General features: G+C 63.2%; 1 protein-coding gene across 4 annotated transcripts in view; it reads left to right on the top strand.

The window, feature by feature from the left end:
• The first annotated feature begins 225 nt into the window (after window positions 1–225).
• Window positions 226–14,453, top strand: part of RASGRF1 (Ras protein specific guanine nucleotide releasing factor 1) — a 38,288-nt gene continuing 24,060 nt past the window's right edge. For 2 of the 4 annotated variants that reach the window (XM_060179561.1, XM_060179562.1), the window contains exons 1-4: window positions 226–586; window positions 11,254–11,360; window positions 11,542–11,689; window positions 14,331–14,426. In XM_060179561.1, coding sequence (XP_060035544.1) covers window positions 314–586; window positions 11,254–11,360; window positions 11,542–11,689; window positions 14,331–14,426 — 624 coding nt within the window. In that variant the 5' untranslated portion in view covers window positions 226–313. The remainder of the gene's footprint in view (window positions 587–11,253; window positions 11,361–11,541; window positions 11,690–14,330; window positions 14,427–14,453) is intronic. The other 2 variants (XM_060179560.1, XM_060179559.1) reach the window with 1 other exon arrangement.

Here is a 14,453-nt window from a genome sequence, read left to right as displayed (position 1 = left end):
CCCGCAGGTCCCCCCCCCGCCCCGTCCCGCAGGTCCCCCCCCCGCCCCGTCCCGCAGGTCCCCCCCGCCCCGTCCCGCAGGTCCCCCCCGCCCCGTCCCGCATGCCCCCCCCCGCCCCGTCCCGCAGGTCCCCCCCGCCCCGTCCCGCAGCCCCGGCTCCGCCTCCTGGTGCGCTGCGCGGCGCAGCGTTGCGCGGGGCGGGCAGGCGGGCTGCGTGCGCGGCGCCGGGAGTCTGTGCGGCTCCGCCCCGCTCGGTCCCCGGCCTGTCCCCGGCCTGTCCCCGGCCCCGCTCCATCGCCGCCCCGGCCCCGCCATGCAGAAGGGCATCCGGCTCAACGACGGCCACGCCGCGGCGCTGGGGCTGCTGGCCCGCAGGGACGGCACCCGGCGCGGGTACCTGGGCCGGCGCGGCGCGGACGCCAAGTGGCAGACCAAGTGGTTCGCGCTGCTGCAGAACCTTCTCTTCTACTTCGACAGCGACGCCAGCCCGCGGCCCGCCGGCCTCTACCTGCTGGAGGGCTGCGAGTGCGGACGCGCGCCCTCGCCCAAGCCCGCAACCTCGGCCCGAGAGCCGCCCGACAAGCAGGTGCGGGGGCAGGTGCTGGGGGCAGGTGCAGGGAGCAGGTGCAGGGGGCAGGTGTGGGGAGGGCAGGTGCAGGGGGCAGGTGTGGGGAGGGCAGGTGCGGGGGCAGGTGCTGGGGGCAGGTGCAGGGGGCAGGTGTGGATGGCAGGTGTGGGGAGGTCAGGTGCAGGGGGCAGGTGCGGGGGGGGCAGGTGCAGGGGACAGGTGTGGATGGCAGGTGTGGGGAGGTCAGGTGCGGGGGGCAGGTGCGGGGGGGCGGGTGTGGGGAGGGCAGGTGCGGGGGGGCAGGTGCAGGGGGCAGGTGCAGGGGGCAGGTGTGGGGAGGGCAGGTGCGGGGGGCTGGTGCAGGGGCAGGTGTGGATGGCAGGTGTGGGGGGGCAGGTGGGGGGCAGGTGCGGGGGGGCAGGTGCGGGGGCAGGTGGGGGGGGCAGGTGCGGGGGGGGGCAGGTGCGGAGGGGCAGGTGCGGGGGACAAGCAAGTGCGGGGAGGGCAGGTGCGGGGGGGACAGGTGCAGGGGCAGGTGCGGAGACAGGTGCTGGAGGACGAGCAGGGGCGGGGGCAGGCGTGTGGGGGACAGGTGCAGAGGGGGAGGTCGACAAGCAGGTGCGGGGAGGACAGGCCGGGGACGAGTAGGTGCAGGGGGCGGGGCCGACAAGCAGGTGTGGGGGGGGCGGGGGGCACCAGACTGGCAGATGCGGGGGGGGGGGGGGGGAAGGCGGGGGATGCGGTGCCAGGCCTGCCCTGCGGGGGGCGCCGGACAAGCAGGTGCGGAGGTGGGGCGCGGGTCCGGGGACCAGAGGGGCGGCTGGCACTCCGCCGACCCACCTACCGGCCCCCACCCCGCGGTCCTGGCCGGGCGCGTCAAGGGCTGGAAGCGGGGCGGGGGCGGCTAGTTTGGGGGCCGCGGGGGCGCAGGGAACCCTGGGCGCATGGTGCGGAGGCCGCAGGACCAGATGCCCCCCAAGCCGCAGTGGGCGCAGCGGGAGGAGGCAGGGCGGGGGCGGGGGCCTTTCGGGGGCCGGCAAGCAGGATTTGGGCACCTGCGAGGGCCTTTCTTGAGCTCTGTAGCTCTGCAGAACAGGGTGCCCTACCAGAGGTGGCATCACAGCTAGTGGCACCCAGAATGTCACCAGAGGGGGGTGCGAGAACCACAGGCCCGGTCACTTCCTAGAGGAAACGGCCTTTTTCCTAAGGCGGAGACAGTCCTGCTGCGCCTGTGACCAGGGAACAAAGGGCTGAGGGGAGGCCGAAAGCTGACTGCAGCTCTGTTGACTGCAAACAGGCTGGTGGTCCAGGGGGCGGGGACCAGGCCTGCAGCCCAGACCCCCTGCTCCCTCCAGCCCCCCAGGACCTGCAGCCCCCTCCCTCCAGCCCCACCGGCAGGCCCCAGCGAGCTCCAGGCAGCAGGAAGAGGACAGAGTGGAGCTGGAGCTGGGCTGACAGGCCTTGGAGCAGCCTGCACAGAGCTGGGTACCGGCTGCTGGGAGCTTCCTCACAGGACTCTGCTGCTTCAGGCTCCGGGTGCAGGGGGAAAAAAGCCCCGATGGCTCCGGGTTCTGAGAAGACAGGCAGTGCTGGGGAAAGTCTGCACAGCACCCTGAGGTGCATCTGGGCAGATCCAGGTGGCATCGCACCCACACCTGGCCAGGGAGGGCAGGGTCCAGAGCCTGACATGCCACGTTAGAGGTGAGGGGCCCTGAGAGCTGGCACGGCCTGCCCCCGCCCCACTCCCAGATGGAGAGAGCCAGGTGTCTTACAGCACGCAGGGGCAGGCTCAGACCCAGGGCTCGTGGCCAGGAGGAACCTCCGCCCCCAGCCCCGGGGCGTACGCGGCCGAGTGGGGCTAGGGCAGCCACGCAGAGCCCTCGTACCCCCAGCCAGGTGCTCTGGCCCCCCAGAGCAAGAGGCAGGCCCAGGCAGGGCAGCAGGTCTGGCTGCTGTGATCTCTCTCTGGAAGGGGTGGGCAAACCGGAGGTGCCATGGCCTCCACAGTGGAGCCCCAGTGGGGGCAGGGGGAGCCCGGCCCCAGCCCAGGGACTCCAGTGGTGTTTCCGGAGCCCATTTCTTACCAAGGTGGCCCCGCCCAGAAGGCAGGCTGGCCAGGACCCCACCAGCAGGGGCAGGGTGAGTAGGGCAGGTGCACCGCTGTGGACTCTGGGTTCCCTGACCCAGGTCTGCCAGCAGGGGGCGGCGTGTGTGTCTGCACCCTCCACCCGTGGGTGTCACGAGCACACGGTTCTGGCAGGGTCTCCCAGTGATCCCGGCAACTAAGCCCTTCCCACCGTGGGACCAGAAGGGCTCCACATTGCCACACCCTGTGCCCCCAAAGGGGGCTCTCTGGAACAGGCTCTCAGAGGCTGGGGGAACACCTTCAGGAGACAGGCAGCTCCAGACTGGTCCTAGAAGGAGCTCATGGTCTGCGGAGAGCCAGCGCCCCTCTCTGGGGGCCCGGCGTCCATCCCTGGATGGGACTGTGGCTAGAGAAATGGATCGGTGTCTGCAGGGCCCCTGCTGCCTGCTTGGTGCTGTGTGTGGTGAGTCCTAAACACACCTGGGCCGTCTAGCTCCCCGTTCTATCCCCCACACTGGCGTCTGCCCACAGGACGGTTTGGCCCAGTGGTTCAGGGGGGCATCCAGCACCATGGTGGCCATAGTGTATTTGAGAACACCTGTCCTGTGATCACTGGGCCCACTGGAGCTGCTGAGGAGCTGAGGGCCATGTCTGACTGTCCCTGGGAGCTGAGGGCAGTGTTTGACTGTCCCTGGGAGCTGAGGGCCGTGTCTGACTGTCCCTGGGAGCTGAGGGCCGTGTCTGACTGTCCCTGGGAGCTGAGGGCCGTGTCTGACTGTCCCTGGGAGCTGAGGGCCGTGTCTGACTGTCCCTGGGAGCTGAGGGCCGTGTCTGACTTTCCCTGGGATCCCTGGAAGCTGAGGGCAGTGTATGACTGTCTCTGGGAACTGAGGGCTGTGTGCAACTGTCCTTGGGAGCCCTGGAAGCTGAGGGCAGTGTCCGACTGTCCCTGGGAGCTGAAGGCCGTGTCTGACTGTCTCTGGGAGCTGAGGGCCGTGTCTGACTGTCCCTGGGAGCTGAGGGCTATGTCTGACTTTCCCTGGTATCTGAGGGCTGCGTCTGACTGTCCCTGGCAGCTGAGGGCCGTGTCTGACTGTTCCTGGGAGCTGAGGGCCGTGTCTGACTGTCCCTGGGAGCTGAGGGCCATGTCTGACTGTCCCTGGGAGCTGAGGGCCGTGTCTGACTGTCCCTGGGAGCTGAGGGCCGTGTCTGACTGTCCCTGGGAGCTGAGGGCCATGTCTGACTGTCCCTGGGAGCCCTGGAAGCTGAGGGCAGTGTATGACTATCTCTGGGAACTGAGGGCTGTGTGCAACTGTCCTTGGGAGCCCTGGAAGCTGAGGGCAGTGTCCGACTGTCCTTGGGAGCTGAGGGCCGTGTCTGACTGTCCCTGGGAGCCCTGGAAGCTGAGGGCAGTGTATGACTGTCTCTGGGAGCTGAGGGCCGTGTCTGACTGTCCCTGGGAGCTGAGGGCCGTGTCTGACTGTCCCTGGGAGCTGAGGGCAGTGTCTGACTGTCCCTGGGAGTTGAGGGCCGTGTCTGACTGTCCCTGATAGCTGAGGGCTGTGTCTGACTGTTCCTGGGAGCTGAGGGCCGTGTCTGACTGTCTCTGGGAGCTGAGGGCCGTGTCTGACTGTCCCTGGGAGCTGAGGGCCATGTCTGACTGTCCCTGGGAGCTGAGGGCCGTGTCTGACTGTCCCTGGGAGCTGAGGGCTGTGTCTGACTGTCCCTGGGAGCTGAGGGCCGTGTCTGACTGTCTCTGGGAGCTGAGGGCCGTGTCTGACTTTCCCTGGGAGCCCTGGAAGCTGAGGGCAGTGTATGACTGTCTCTGGGAGCTGAGGGCCGTGTCTGACTGTCCCTGGGAGCTGAGGGCCGTGTCTGACTGTCCCTGATAGCTGAGGGCTGTGTCTGACTGTCTCTGGGAACTGAGGGCAGTGTATGACTGTCCCTGGGAGCTGAGGGCCGTGTCTGACTGTCCCTGGGAGCTGAGGGCCGTGTCTGACTGTCCCTGGGAGTTGAGGGCTCTGTCTGGCTCTGCGTAGGATATGGGCATTTGGCTTTCGGGCTTTGAGCAAATACTCAGGATTACAGAAAAGAACTTGATCGGGGACCATGTTGTTTCCTGCTTGATGCCGCACACATGGTGGCGGGGCCCCAGTCACTGCCCACCTGCCCCATGGCCTCCTGCCTGTGGTGTCCCAGGACCCCATTCTGTGGTTGGCTGGACCGGTGAGCTCTCAGCCCAGGGTCTCAGGCTGTGCGGAGGCAGAGGGCTGCAGAGAACCCAGACAGACACAGGAATCTTTTCTCTTTTCTGTCGCTGCTGCTGCTTCTCTCTTCTCAGTTGTGTCCTCTGTCGTAAGAACAGCACCCTTCATGTTTCTCTGAACCTGCTAAGCTTGAGGAGCCTGGCTTTTCCACAGTAGATGTGGACAAGCCCTCCCATGGGCCAGGCCACCACTGTTTCACAGGGGCAGCTCCACAGAGGAAATCAAGCCCCCACCCCCACCCCCAGCTACAAATTTCAAGGGACGCTCTATGGGTAGAGAGAGGGGCCAGGCAGTGCTGAGAAACCAGCCCTCCCCCCGCCAGCCAGATTCACTCACGCCGCAGCCAGGGAACCCCCCCGGAAGAGGCTCGGTGACGTGCTCGTGCCCACGGTCAGTCCGGAATTCTGGGCCTGACCTTGGCATCTGGGGCTTTGGCAACAGCCGTTCAAGTGCTCGGAAACCCTCCCTCTGTGGCCGTCACCCTGTGCGGCGGGCCACCAACTGCGACAAGACATGTGCGCCCACAGTCTGGCTCCGGTGTGTGAAAGCGACTGTGAGCTCAGTGCTGCCGGGCCGGGCCGGGCCGGGAAGCCCTGCCGCACGCTGCCAGCACCTCTCGTGAGGCGGCACCAGCGGCCAGCCAGGGCCGCACAGCTATCCCCAGCCTGGCAGGGCAGGCCACAGAGCACACCCACTCTTCTGGTGGGAGGAGGGTGCTGGCAGTCAGGGGGAGGCAGGGCCAAGAAATGGAGACAGTGCAGGGGCACCTCGGAGAGGCCAGCGTGTCGGCAGACAAGCCACCGACTGGCAGGGCGATCGTTTCCTCCACGGAAACAGACAGACACATGGTGGCAGCCTTGGTGACAGAGATGTGGGCTGCCGTCCACGTGTCCACCAGCAGAGGACAAGCCCGAGATACAGGGTGTAGCAGGGAGAGAATAGTTTGCAGGCATGGAGAGCGTTAGAGGGCGTGACAGCGTCGTGTCCTTGGCGGTGGAGGTTTAAAAATAAAAGTAGGGAGTCGGGTGGCATTGCAGCGGGTTAAGCGCAGGTGGTGCAAAGCCCAAGGACCGGCGTAAGGATCCCGGTTCGAGCCCCCGGCTCCCCACCTGTAGGGGAGTCGCTTCACAGGCGGTGAAGCAGGTCTGCAGGTGTCTGTCTTTCTCTCCCCCTCTCTGTCTTCCCCTCCTCTCTCCATTTCTCTCTGTCCTATCCAACAACAATGACATCTGTAACAACAACAATAATAACCACAACAACAACACACACACACAAAAAAAAAAAAAAAAAAAACAGGGCAAAAAAAGGGAAAAAATAAATAAACGTGGTGTGACTGTGGTTTTAGAAGTTTATTAGAGGGGGCTAGAGGTAGCGCAGTGGGTTAAGCACACATGGCACAAAGCACAAGGATCCCATTTCGAGACCCCGGCTCCCCACCTGCAGGGGAGTCACTTCACAAGTGGTGAAGCAGGTCTGCAGGTGTCTGTCTTTCTCTTCCCCCATGTGTCTTTCCCTCCTCTCTCAATTTCTCTCTGTCCTATCCAGCAACAACAGCAATAACAACAATGACAATAAGGGCAACAAAAATGGGAAGAAAAAAAAGTTTACTACATCCCCACCTGCAGAGGGAAGCTTCATGAGTATGAAGCAGGGCTGCAGGTGTCTCTCTGTCTCTCTTCCTCTCTGTCTCCCCCTTCCCTCTTGATTTCTGGCTATCTCTACCCATAAGTAAAGATAATTTTAAAGACTTTTAAAAGGTTTTTTAAAAAAGAAAACACGCACACGGGGGGTAGCTGGGCAGTGGCACTGCGGGTTAAGCACATATAGTACTAAGCACAAGGATCCAGGTTCAAGTCCCCAGCTCCCCACATTCAGGAGGGAAGCTTCATGCATGGTGAAGCGGGTCTGTAGGTGTCTCTCTCCCTCTCTCTCTCTCTCTCTCTCTCTCTCCCTCTCTAGCTTCCCCTCCTCCTCTCTCAATTTCTCTCTGTGCTGTCTAATAACTTGGAAAAAATGGCCTCTAGGAGCAGCGGATTCATAGTACTGGCACTGAGCCCCAGAGAAAACCCTGGAGGAAAAACTAAAGGAGGGGCTGGGCGGTAGTGCAGAGGGTTAAGCGCACGTGGCACAAGCACAAGGACCCACACAAGGATCCCGGTTCGAACCCCCGGCTCCCCACCTGCAGGGGCGTCACTTCACAGGTGGTGAAGCAGGTCTGCAGGTGTCTGTCTTTCTCTCCCCCTCTCTGTCTTCCCCTCCTCTCTCCATTTCTCTCTGTCCTAACATCAACACCAATAGCAATAATAACAATGACAACAACAACAATAAACAACATGGGCAACAAAAGGGAAAAAAATAGCGTTCAGGAGCAGTGGATTCATAGTGCAGGCACTGAGCCCAGTGATAAAACCCTGGAGGCAAAAAAAAAGAAAAAAGAAAGGTGAAGGAGGACGTCACCACATAACAATCACTTGTTCCTGTGTGCAAACGATTCCCGTGTTAAAACGTACCCTCTCTCCTCTAGAGACTTGCTCCTGGGGCCTCGCCAGCCCCGCACTCCGGCCTGGGGGAGGCCTCCCTCACCCTGCGGCTCTCTGGCAGGTGGGAGCTGGCTGCAACGCTGCCTCCTACCTGAACCCAGAGGGAGAGGGAGAGCTTGGTCCTCACTCACCCGACGCCAGGCTCCCAGGGCTTCCCTACACGCTGCGGCACATGAGGCAGCGGCCACTCTGAGCACTGGTGCTAAGCGCAGAGCTCCCACAGCACAGCCCAGCACCCCGGGTGTCACACCTGCACGTTTCTGGCAACGTCTCGGGTCTGCGGGGGATCCGGGCTGTTGAGGTGCCTGCCGCCATCAGGGGCTTCTGGGGTGGTCAGGGCTGCAGGGCACGTGGACAGCGGACACGCCTGTCCCTGGGGCTGTGAGCCCCGCTGCTTGAGGGGCCACGTGGAGAACTGCAGTTGCTGTCCCCAAAGCTGGGGACACAAGTGCTGCTGGCAGGGCCCGGGTGAGAGACCCCTGTGTGCACCCCACTTCCAGAGACCCCTGTGTGCACCCCACTTCGAGACCCCTGTGTGCACCCCACTTCCAGAGACCCCTGTGTGCACCCCACTTCCAGAGACCCCTGTGTGCACCCCACTTCCAGAGACCCCTGTGTGCACCCCACTTCGAGACCCCTGTGTGCACTCCACTTCCAGAGACCCCTGTGTGCACCACACTTCCAGAGACTCCTGTGTGCACCCCACTTCCAGAGACCCCTGTGTGCACCCCACTTCGAGACCCCTGTGTGCACCCCACTTCCAGAGACCCCTGTGTGCACCCCACTTCCAGAGACCCCTGTGTGCACCCCACTTCCAGAGACCCCTGTGTGCACCCCACTTCCAGAGACCCCTGTGTGCACCCCACTTCGAGACCCCTGTGTGCACTCCACTTCCAGAGACCCCTGTGTGCACCACACTTCCAGAGACTCCTGTGTGCACCCCACTTCCAGAGACCCCTGTGTGCACCCCACTTCGAGACCCCTGTGTGCACCCCACTTCCAGAGACCCCTGTGTGCACCCCACTTCCAGAGACCCCTGTGTGCACCCCACTTCCAGAGACCCCTGTGTGCACCCCACTTCCAGAGACCCCTGTGTGCACCCCACTTCCAGAGACCCCTGTGTGCACCCCACTTCGAGACCCCTGTGTGCACTCCACTTCCAGAGACCCCTGTGTGCACCACACTTCCAGAGACTCCTGTGTGCACCCCACTTCCAGAGACCCCTGTGTGCACCCCACTTCGAGACCCCTGTGTGCACCCCACTTCGAGACCCGTGTGCACCCCACTTCCAGAGACCCCTGTGTGCACCCCACTTCCAGAGACCCCTGTGTGCACCCCACTTCCAGAGACCCCTGTGTGCACCCCACTTCCAGAGACCCCTGTGTGCACCCCACTTCCAGAGACCCCTGTGTGCACCCCACTTCCAGAGACCCGTGTGTACCCCACTTCGAGACCCCTGTGTGCACCCCACTTCAAGAGACCCCTGTGTGCACCCCACATCCAGAGACCCCTGTGTGCACCCCACTTCGAGACCCCTGTGTGCACCCCACTTCCAGAGACCCGTGTGTACCCCACTTCAAGACCCCTGTGTGCACCCCACTTCCAGAGACCCCTGTGTGCACCCCACTTCGAGACCCCTGTGTGCACCCCACTTCCAGAGACCCTGTGTGTACCCCTCACTTCCAGATGCTCCCTGGTGAGCAGCTGCGGGGTGAAGGGGGAAGGCACGTGGGAGGGGCTCTGTGCCTGTGCAGGGAGGACGGCTGTCTGTGGGTGCAGGGGTGCCCCTCACCTGCCATGAGGTTCCCGGGGGTGGTTGCTGAGATGGAACAGCCTGTGCCCCTCAGCCTGCACAGTGCCAGGTGGGGTCACTCATGGCTCTGAGGAGGCCCCACCCAGCCAGCAGGGGTCAGGGCCACTCCACCTGGGAGCTCAGCCACCTCACCGGTGGCCCACGAGTACAGGACACCTCTGGGTGCCAGCACCCCGAGAGCCCTTCTGAGTCTGAGCCTGCCTCCCCACCTGTGAGCTTCCAGGAGGGGTCCTGCCTGCATCATCGCCCCGCCTCAGGCACCCAGCCAGGCCTCACGAGGTGTCCGAGGTGCCCGTGCGGGTGGCCCTGGGCTGGCAGCAGTGTCCCCGGTCCTGGCAAGGGGGGCAGGAGAGGGGATCCATCCTCCTGAGACGGGCAGTGTCCACTGCCCCTCCTTACTGCTTCCCTCTCTGGGGCTGCATCCAGGATCCAGGGGCTGAGGCTTGGCTGACATTCCTGCTAGAGCCCAGCTCTCTGTCTCCTTGGAAACAGGAGACATGGACCCCGCACAGATGCGTGCACGCACACGCATGTGCGGATGGGTACACAGACACAGGCCTGCTGGGGCACGTCGGTTGAGGGGCACAGGGTAGCACAGGGCACACGAGCCTGTGTGAGCACACGCCCTGCCGGCAGCCACCAGGGCACGCGGGGCTCAAACTCTTCCCAGCCGCTCCTGGAGTGGGGAGGCACCCTGGGGAACAGGGCCAGCGGAGGAGAGAGCCTGCACACCCCAGCACCCCAGCTCCAGCAGTGCCTCACCAGGAGGCAGGAGGCCGCTCCGCAGCCCCTCAACCTGCATGAGGCCCAGGCCCTCCCAGCCAGAGCCCCAACTCACCCCCGTCACAAACAGAAGAGCTCTCTCTCTCCATCCCCCAGGCCTGCACACCACCCCTCTGAGCCGAGCAGCTTGCAAGTCCAGTGCTCTGGACACACACACACACACACACACACACACACACACACACACACTCTCACATACACTCACACACACACACTCACACATACACTCACTCTCACACACACACTCACACATACACACACACTCTCACACACACACACTCACACACACTCACACATACACACACTCACACACACATACACACTCACACACATTCATACACACTCACATACACACACTCACACACACACACACACATACACACTCTCACTCACACACACACACACTCACACACATTCATACACACACACACTCACATACACACACTCACACACACACACACATACACTCACACACACACACTCACTCACATACACACACACTCACACACACACTCACATACACACTTTCACACACATACACTCACACACACATACACTCACACACACACTCACTCACACACACACACTCACATACACTCACACACACACTCACATACACACACACTCACACACACACTCACTCACACACACACTCACTCACTCTCACTCACACACACACACACACTCACACACACATACACTCACACACACTCACACATACACACACACACTCACACACTCACTCACACTCACACACACACTCACACACACACACACACACACACACACCGTCCAGCTGAGTACAGCCTGGCCCAGTGCCCCCTCCTTCTGTCTGTCCAGAGCAGAGCCAGGGGCACCTCCTCCCCGTGCTCTGGGCACCTCCTCCCCGTGCAGGGCGGCACGGATCTCACCCTGCAGACAGCCCCGCAGGGCTCTGGGCACAGAGCTTCCCAAGGGCCCCTCCTTGAGCCATGGCTTGAGGCATCCCGGGGGGGGCTGTGCCCTGCTCCCACCTTGACTCTCAGTAGTGGGAGTCAGGTACTGGGCCCAGCTTCCAGGGGCCGCTGCCGGTGCCCCACTCCCTCCCTCCCGGGACTGTGTGCACAGGTGGGAGCGAGTGGCCCCAGCAGACACATGCCCCCCACATACCCCACCCCACCCCCGCCACCCTCCGCAGCACTGCCTCTCCCCTGCAGCACTACTTCACAGTCAACTTCAGCCATGAGAACCAGAAGGCCTTGGAACTGAGGACGGAAGACGCCAAGGACTGTGACGAGTGGGTGGCGGCCATTGCCCACGCCAGGTGGGGCGCCCGGGGGCCCACACGCCTGAGTGGGGCCCGACCCGGGGAGGGGGGTCGGGGAGGACACCGGCCCCCGGGGCCTGGGGCAGGGGCAGCTGCCGCGGTGGGTGCGACCGGCGCCCCCTCCCCCGTCCGCGTGGCCCCGTGACCCCTCACGGCCGCGTCCATCCGTCCGTCCCAGCTACCGGACGCTGGCCACGGAGCACGAGGCGCTGATGCAGAAGTACCTGCACCTGCTGCAGATTGTAGAGACGGAGAAGACGGTGGCCAAGCAGCTGCGGCAGCAGATTGAGGACGGTGAGACCGAGATCGAGCGGCTGAAGGCCGAGGTGAGCGGACCACACGGGCACGGGCCACAGTGACACGGGGCCCACGGGTGACATGGGGTCACACGGGCACGGGCCACGGGCGACACGGGGCCACACGGACACGGGGCCCACGCGTGACACCTGGCCCCACTTGTGCCACCTAGACTCTATGTGACACCCACTCTGTAGGGTCAGAGGGCAGCTGGGACGTGGAGGCAGGGGCCCAACACCTTTCACTCTGTCAGAAACTCCCTTCCTCCCTCACTGGGCACCTCAGGACCCACCCACACGCCCTCCTGACTACACATACAGACATGGTGTGGGGGGTCATCTGCACTCGGGGGGCAGCTTTGTCAGGCCCTGGCAGCCCGCCGGGGACCGTGAGGGGCTCACAGCACGTGCGTGCTGACCTCCTGGGGGCTGGGAGCAGAGGCCCCGTGGTGCTGGGGGGCTGGAAGGGTCAGTGGTGAGGGTGTGTGGGGTGCGTGTGTCACAGTGACAGCCTGCCAGCACTGAGAGCACCCCCTCGTGGAGAAATTTCACGTGGGATAGACAGTACATTCATTCTGCAAAGAGACTCTCATGCTACTTGAGGCTGCAAAGTCCCAGGTTCAATCCCCACACCACCAGAAGCCAGACCTGATCAGTGCTCTGGAACAGGAAAGAAGTTTCTAAAGACGGAAAAGGTTGCTGGGCAGCCCCCACAGGAGGGCTCAGGAAGGCAGCCAGCGGGGGGGTGAGGGGTGTCCATCTCCTCACAGCCATGGCAGCCCTCACTCGGCACTCTCCCTAGGGTGACTGTCTTTCTGGCTCCCTGTTCGTGGGGAGAGGACGCTGCCATGACAGGGCCTGAGTCTGGGCAGCTGGTCCACAGAGGCAGGTCCCTCCACCACAGCACCCAGAACTGGGGACGCAGGTCAGCAAAGGACACGCGGAAACCACGTGGCAGCTGCCCACCCTCTGTGAGGGAGTGTAGGCCTGTGGCCACATGGCCTCAGCAGACAGGAAGTGCATCAGCTGCATCCCAGGAGGCAGGAAATGCACCAGCTGTGTTCCAGAGGACAGGAAGTGCATCAGCTGTGTCCCAGGGAACAGGAAGTGCATCAGCTGTGTCCCAGGGGACAGGAAGTGCATCAGCTGTGTCCCAGGGGACAGGAAGTGCATCAGCTGTGTCCCAGGGGACAGGAAGTGCATCAGCTGTGTCCCAGGGAACAGGAAGTGCATCAGCTGTGTCCCAGGGGACAGGAAGTGCATCAGCTGTGTCCCAGAGGACAGGAAGTGCATCAGCTATGTCTCAGGGGACAGGAAATGCATACACCTTGCCCCAGGGGACAGAAGCTATGTCCAGATGTCCCAGGAAGACAGTGTCCAGAAGGGTCCTGGCAGTGAACTCCACACGCAGGCCCCTCTGAGAGCCCACCTTCCCCAAAGTGCCGAGTCCACCGGAGCCCAGCTGTGGGACTCCTGTGTCCTGGAAAGCCCTCCCACTGAAGTCTCCTGTGCCTGAGACCCACCTCAGCTGCGGTCCCGAGGGGCCGATCTGACTCCACCCGTCAGCTCTGTCCAGGGCCAGCATGGCACCTGCAGGGGCCCAGGAGGACATAGGGTGGCTGTCTAGTGAAGACTGAGGCGGGCCCTGCGAGCTAGGAGGGGCTGGCGGGATGGAGCAGGAAGAGAGAGTGGACCAGGTGGCATTGCTGGAGACATTCGAGGACATTAGAGTTTTCCCCAAACTTGGAAGCTCTGAGGAGGCCGGACTAGTCCCCTCACTTACACCCCTCATGGTTCTGCTTTCAAGAGTCTCTCCGTGGAAGGCAGAGTGCCCCACCCCACCACGGGATGCCCACAGGTTTGCCTCCTGTGACACGGCCAGTCTGCAGGGCCAGGGACAGCTGCCCAGGCATAGAGCCAGGCTGAGCAGAGTGGACTCTCCTGCCAGTTGGGGGGTTCTGGATGGTGCTGGGTGTCAGCCGGGGCCCAGGGCAGGAGTGTCCAGTCGGACCTGCCAAGCAGCAGGGGACCACAGCCCCAGGCCTCAGGGAGCAGCTCAGAGTTCTCCAGCCCTAAGTGAAAACCCCAGTCTTCAGGGCGCCGGCCCAGTGACGCCTGGTTCCCACCGTCTCCGCTGACGGCCACGTCTCCCTGGGACCCGCACCTTCAGTCCTGAAACACACCCACACACAGCCAGGTTCACACACCTGACCCCTGAGGGAGGGTACCGTGTGCCTGACCCCCCAAAAGGCCAGCAGACTGGCCCGAGGAACGTGGCAGGCTGGGACCCTGCAGCTAAGAAAGGCAGCCTTGCTTTCAAAGTGCAGGTGTTCTGAGGATCAAACGGGGGCTGGGGGGGAGCACAGCCAGCCTGGCTTTCCTCAGATATTTTCAGCCGGGTAATTTTAGCAGCCAGGAGCGGGGAGCAGGAGCGCCGTGTTCATCTTGCCATGCTTGTCTGAGAGCCCCATTCATTCCTGTTCAGCAAGTGGCCGTGAGGGCCTGCCTGCCTGCCTGCCTGCCTGCCAGGGCTGCTATCTTTACCCGAGGCTCCATTATTCACAGGGCGGGGTGCCCCTGCGCACACGGGGGCTGCAGATGGAGAAAGCCTCCCCAGACCCAGCCAGAGGGTGAGGGGCGTGCGCTCCGCTTAGAGCCCTGCCTCTTGCAGATTGCAGCCCTACTCAAGGACAATGAGCGTATCCAGGCCACGCAGACCCCAGCTACGGCCAGCGACGAGGACAGTGACATCAAGAAGATCAAGAAGGTCTGTGCTCCCTGCTGCCTCCTGCAG

The sequence above is a fragment of the Erinaceus europaeus genome, chromosome 20, assembly GCF_950295315.1.
Source record: "Erinaceus europaeus chromosome 20, mEriEur2.1, whole genome shotgun sequence".
Taxonomy (NCBI): domain Eukaryota; kingdom Metazoa; phylum Chordata; class Mammalia; order Eulipotyphla; family Erinaceidae; genus Erinaceus; species Erinaceus europaeus.
Note: the sequence above shows the minus strand (reverse complement) of the source record. Positions and strands in the feature narration are given on the sequence as shown.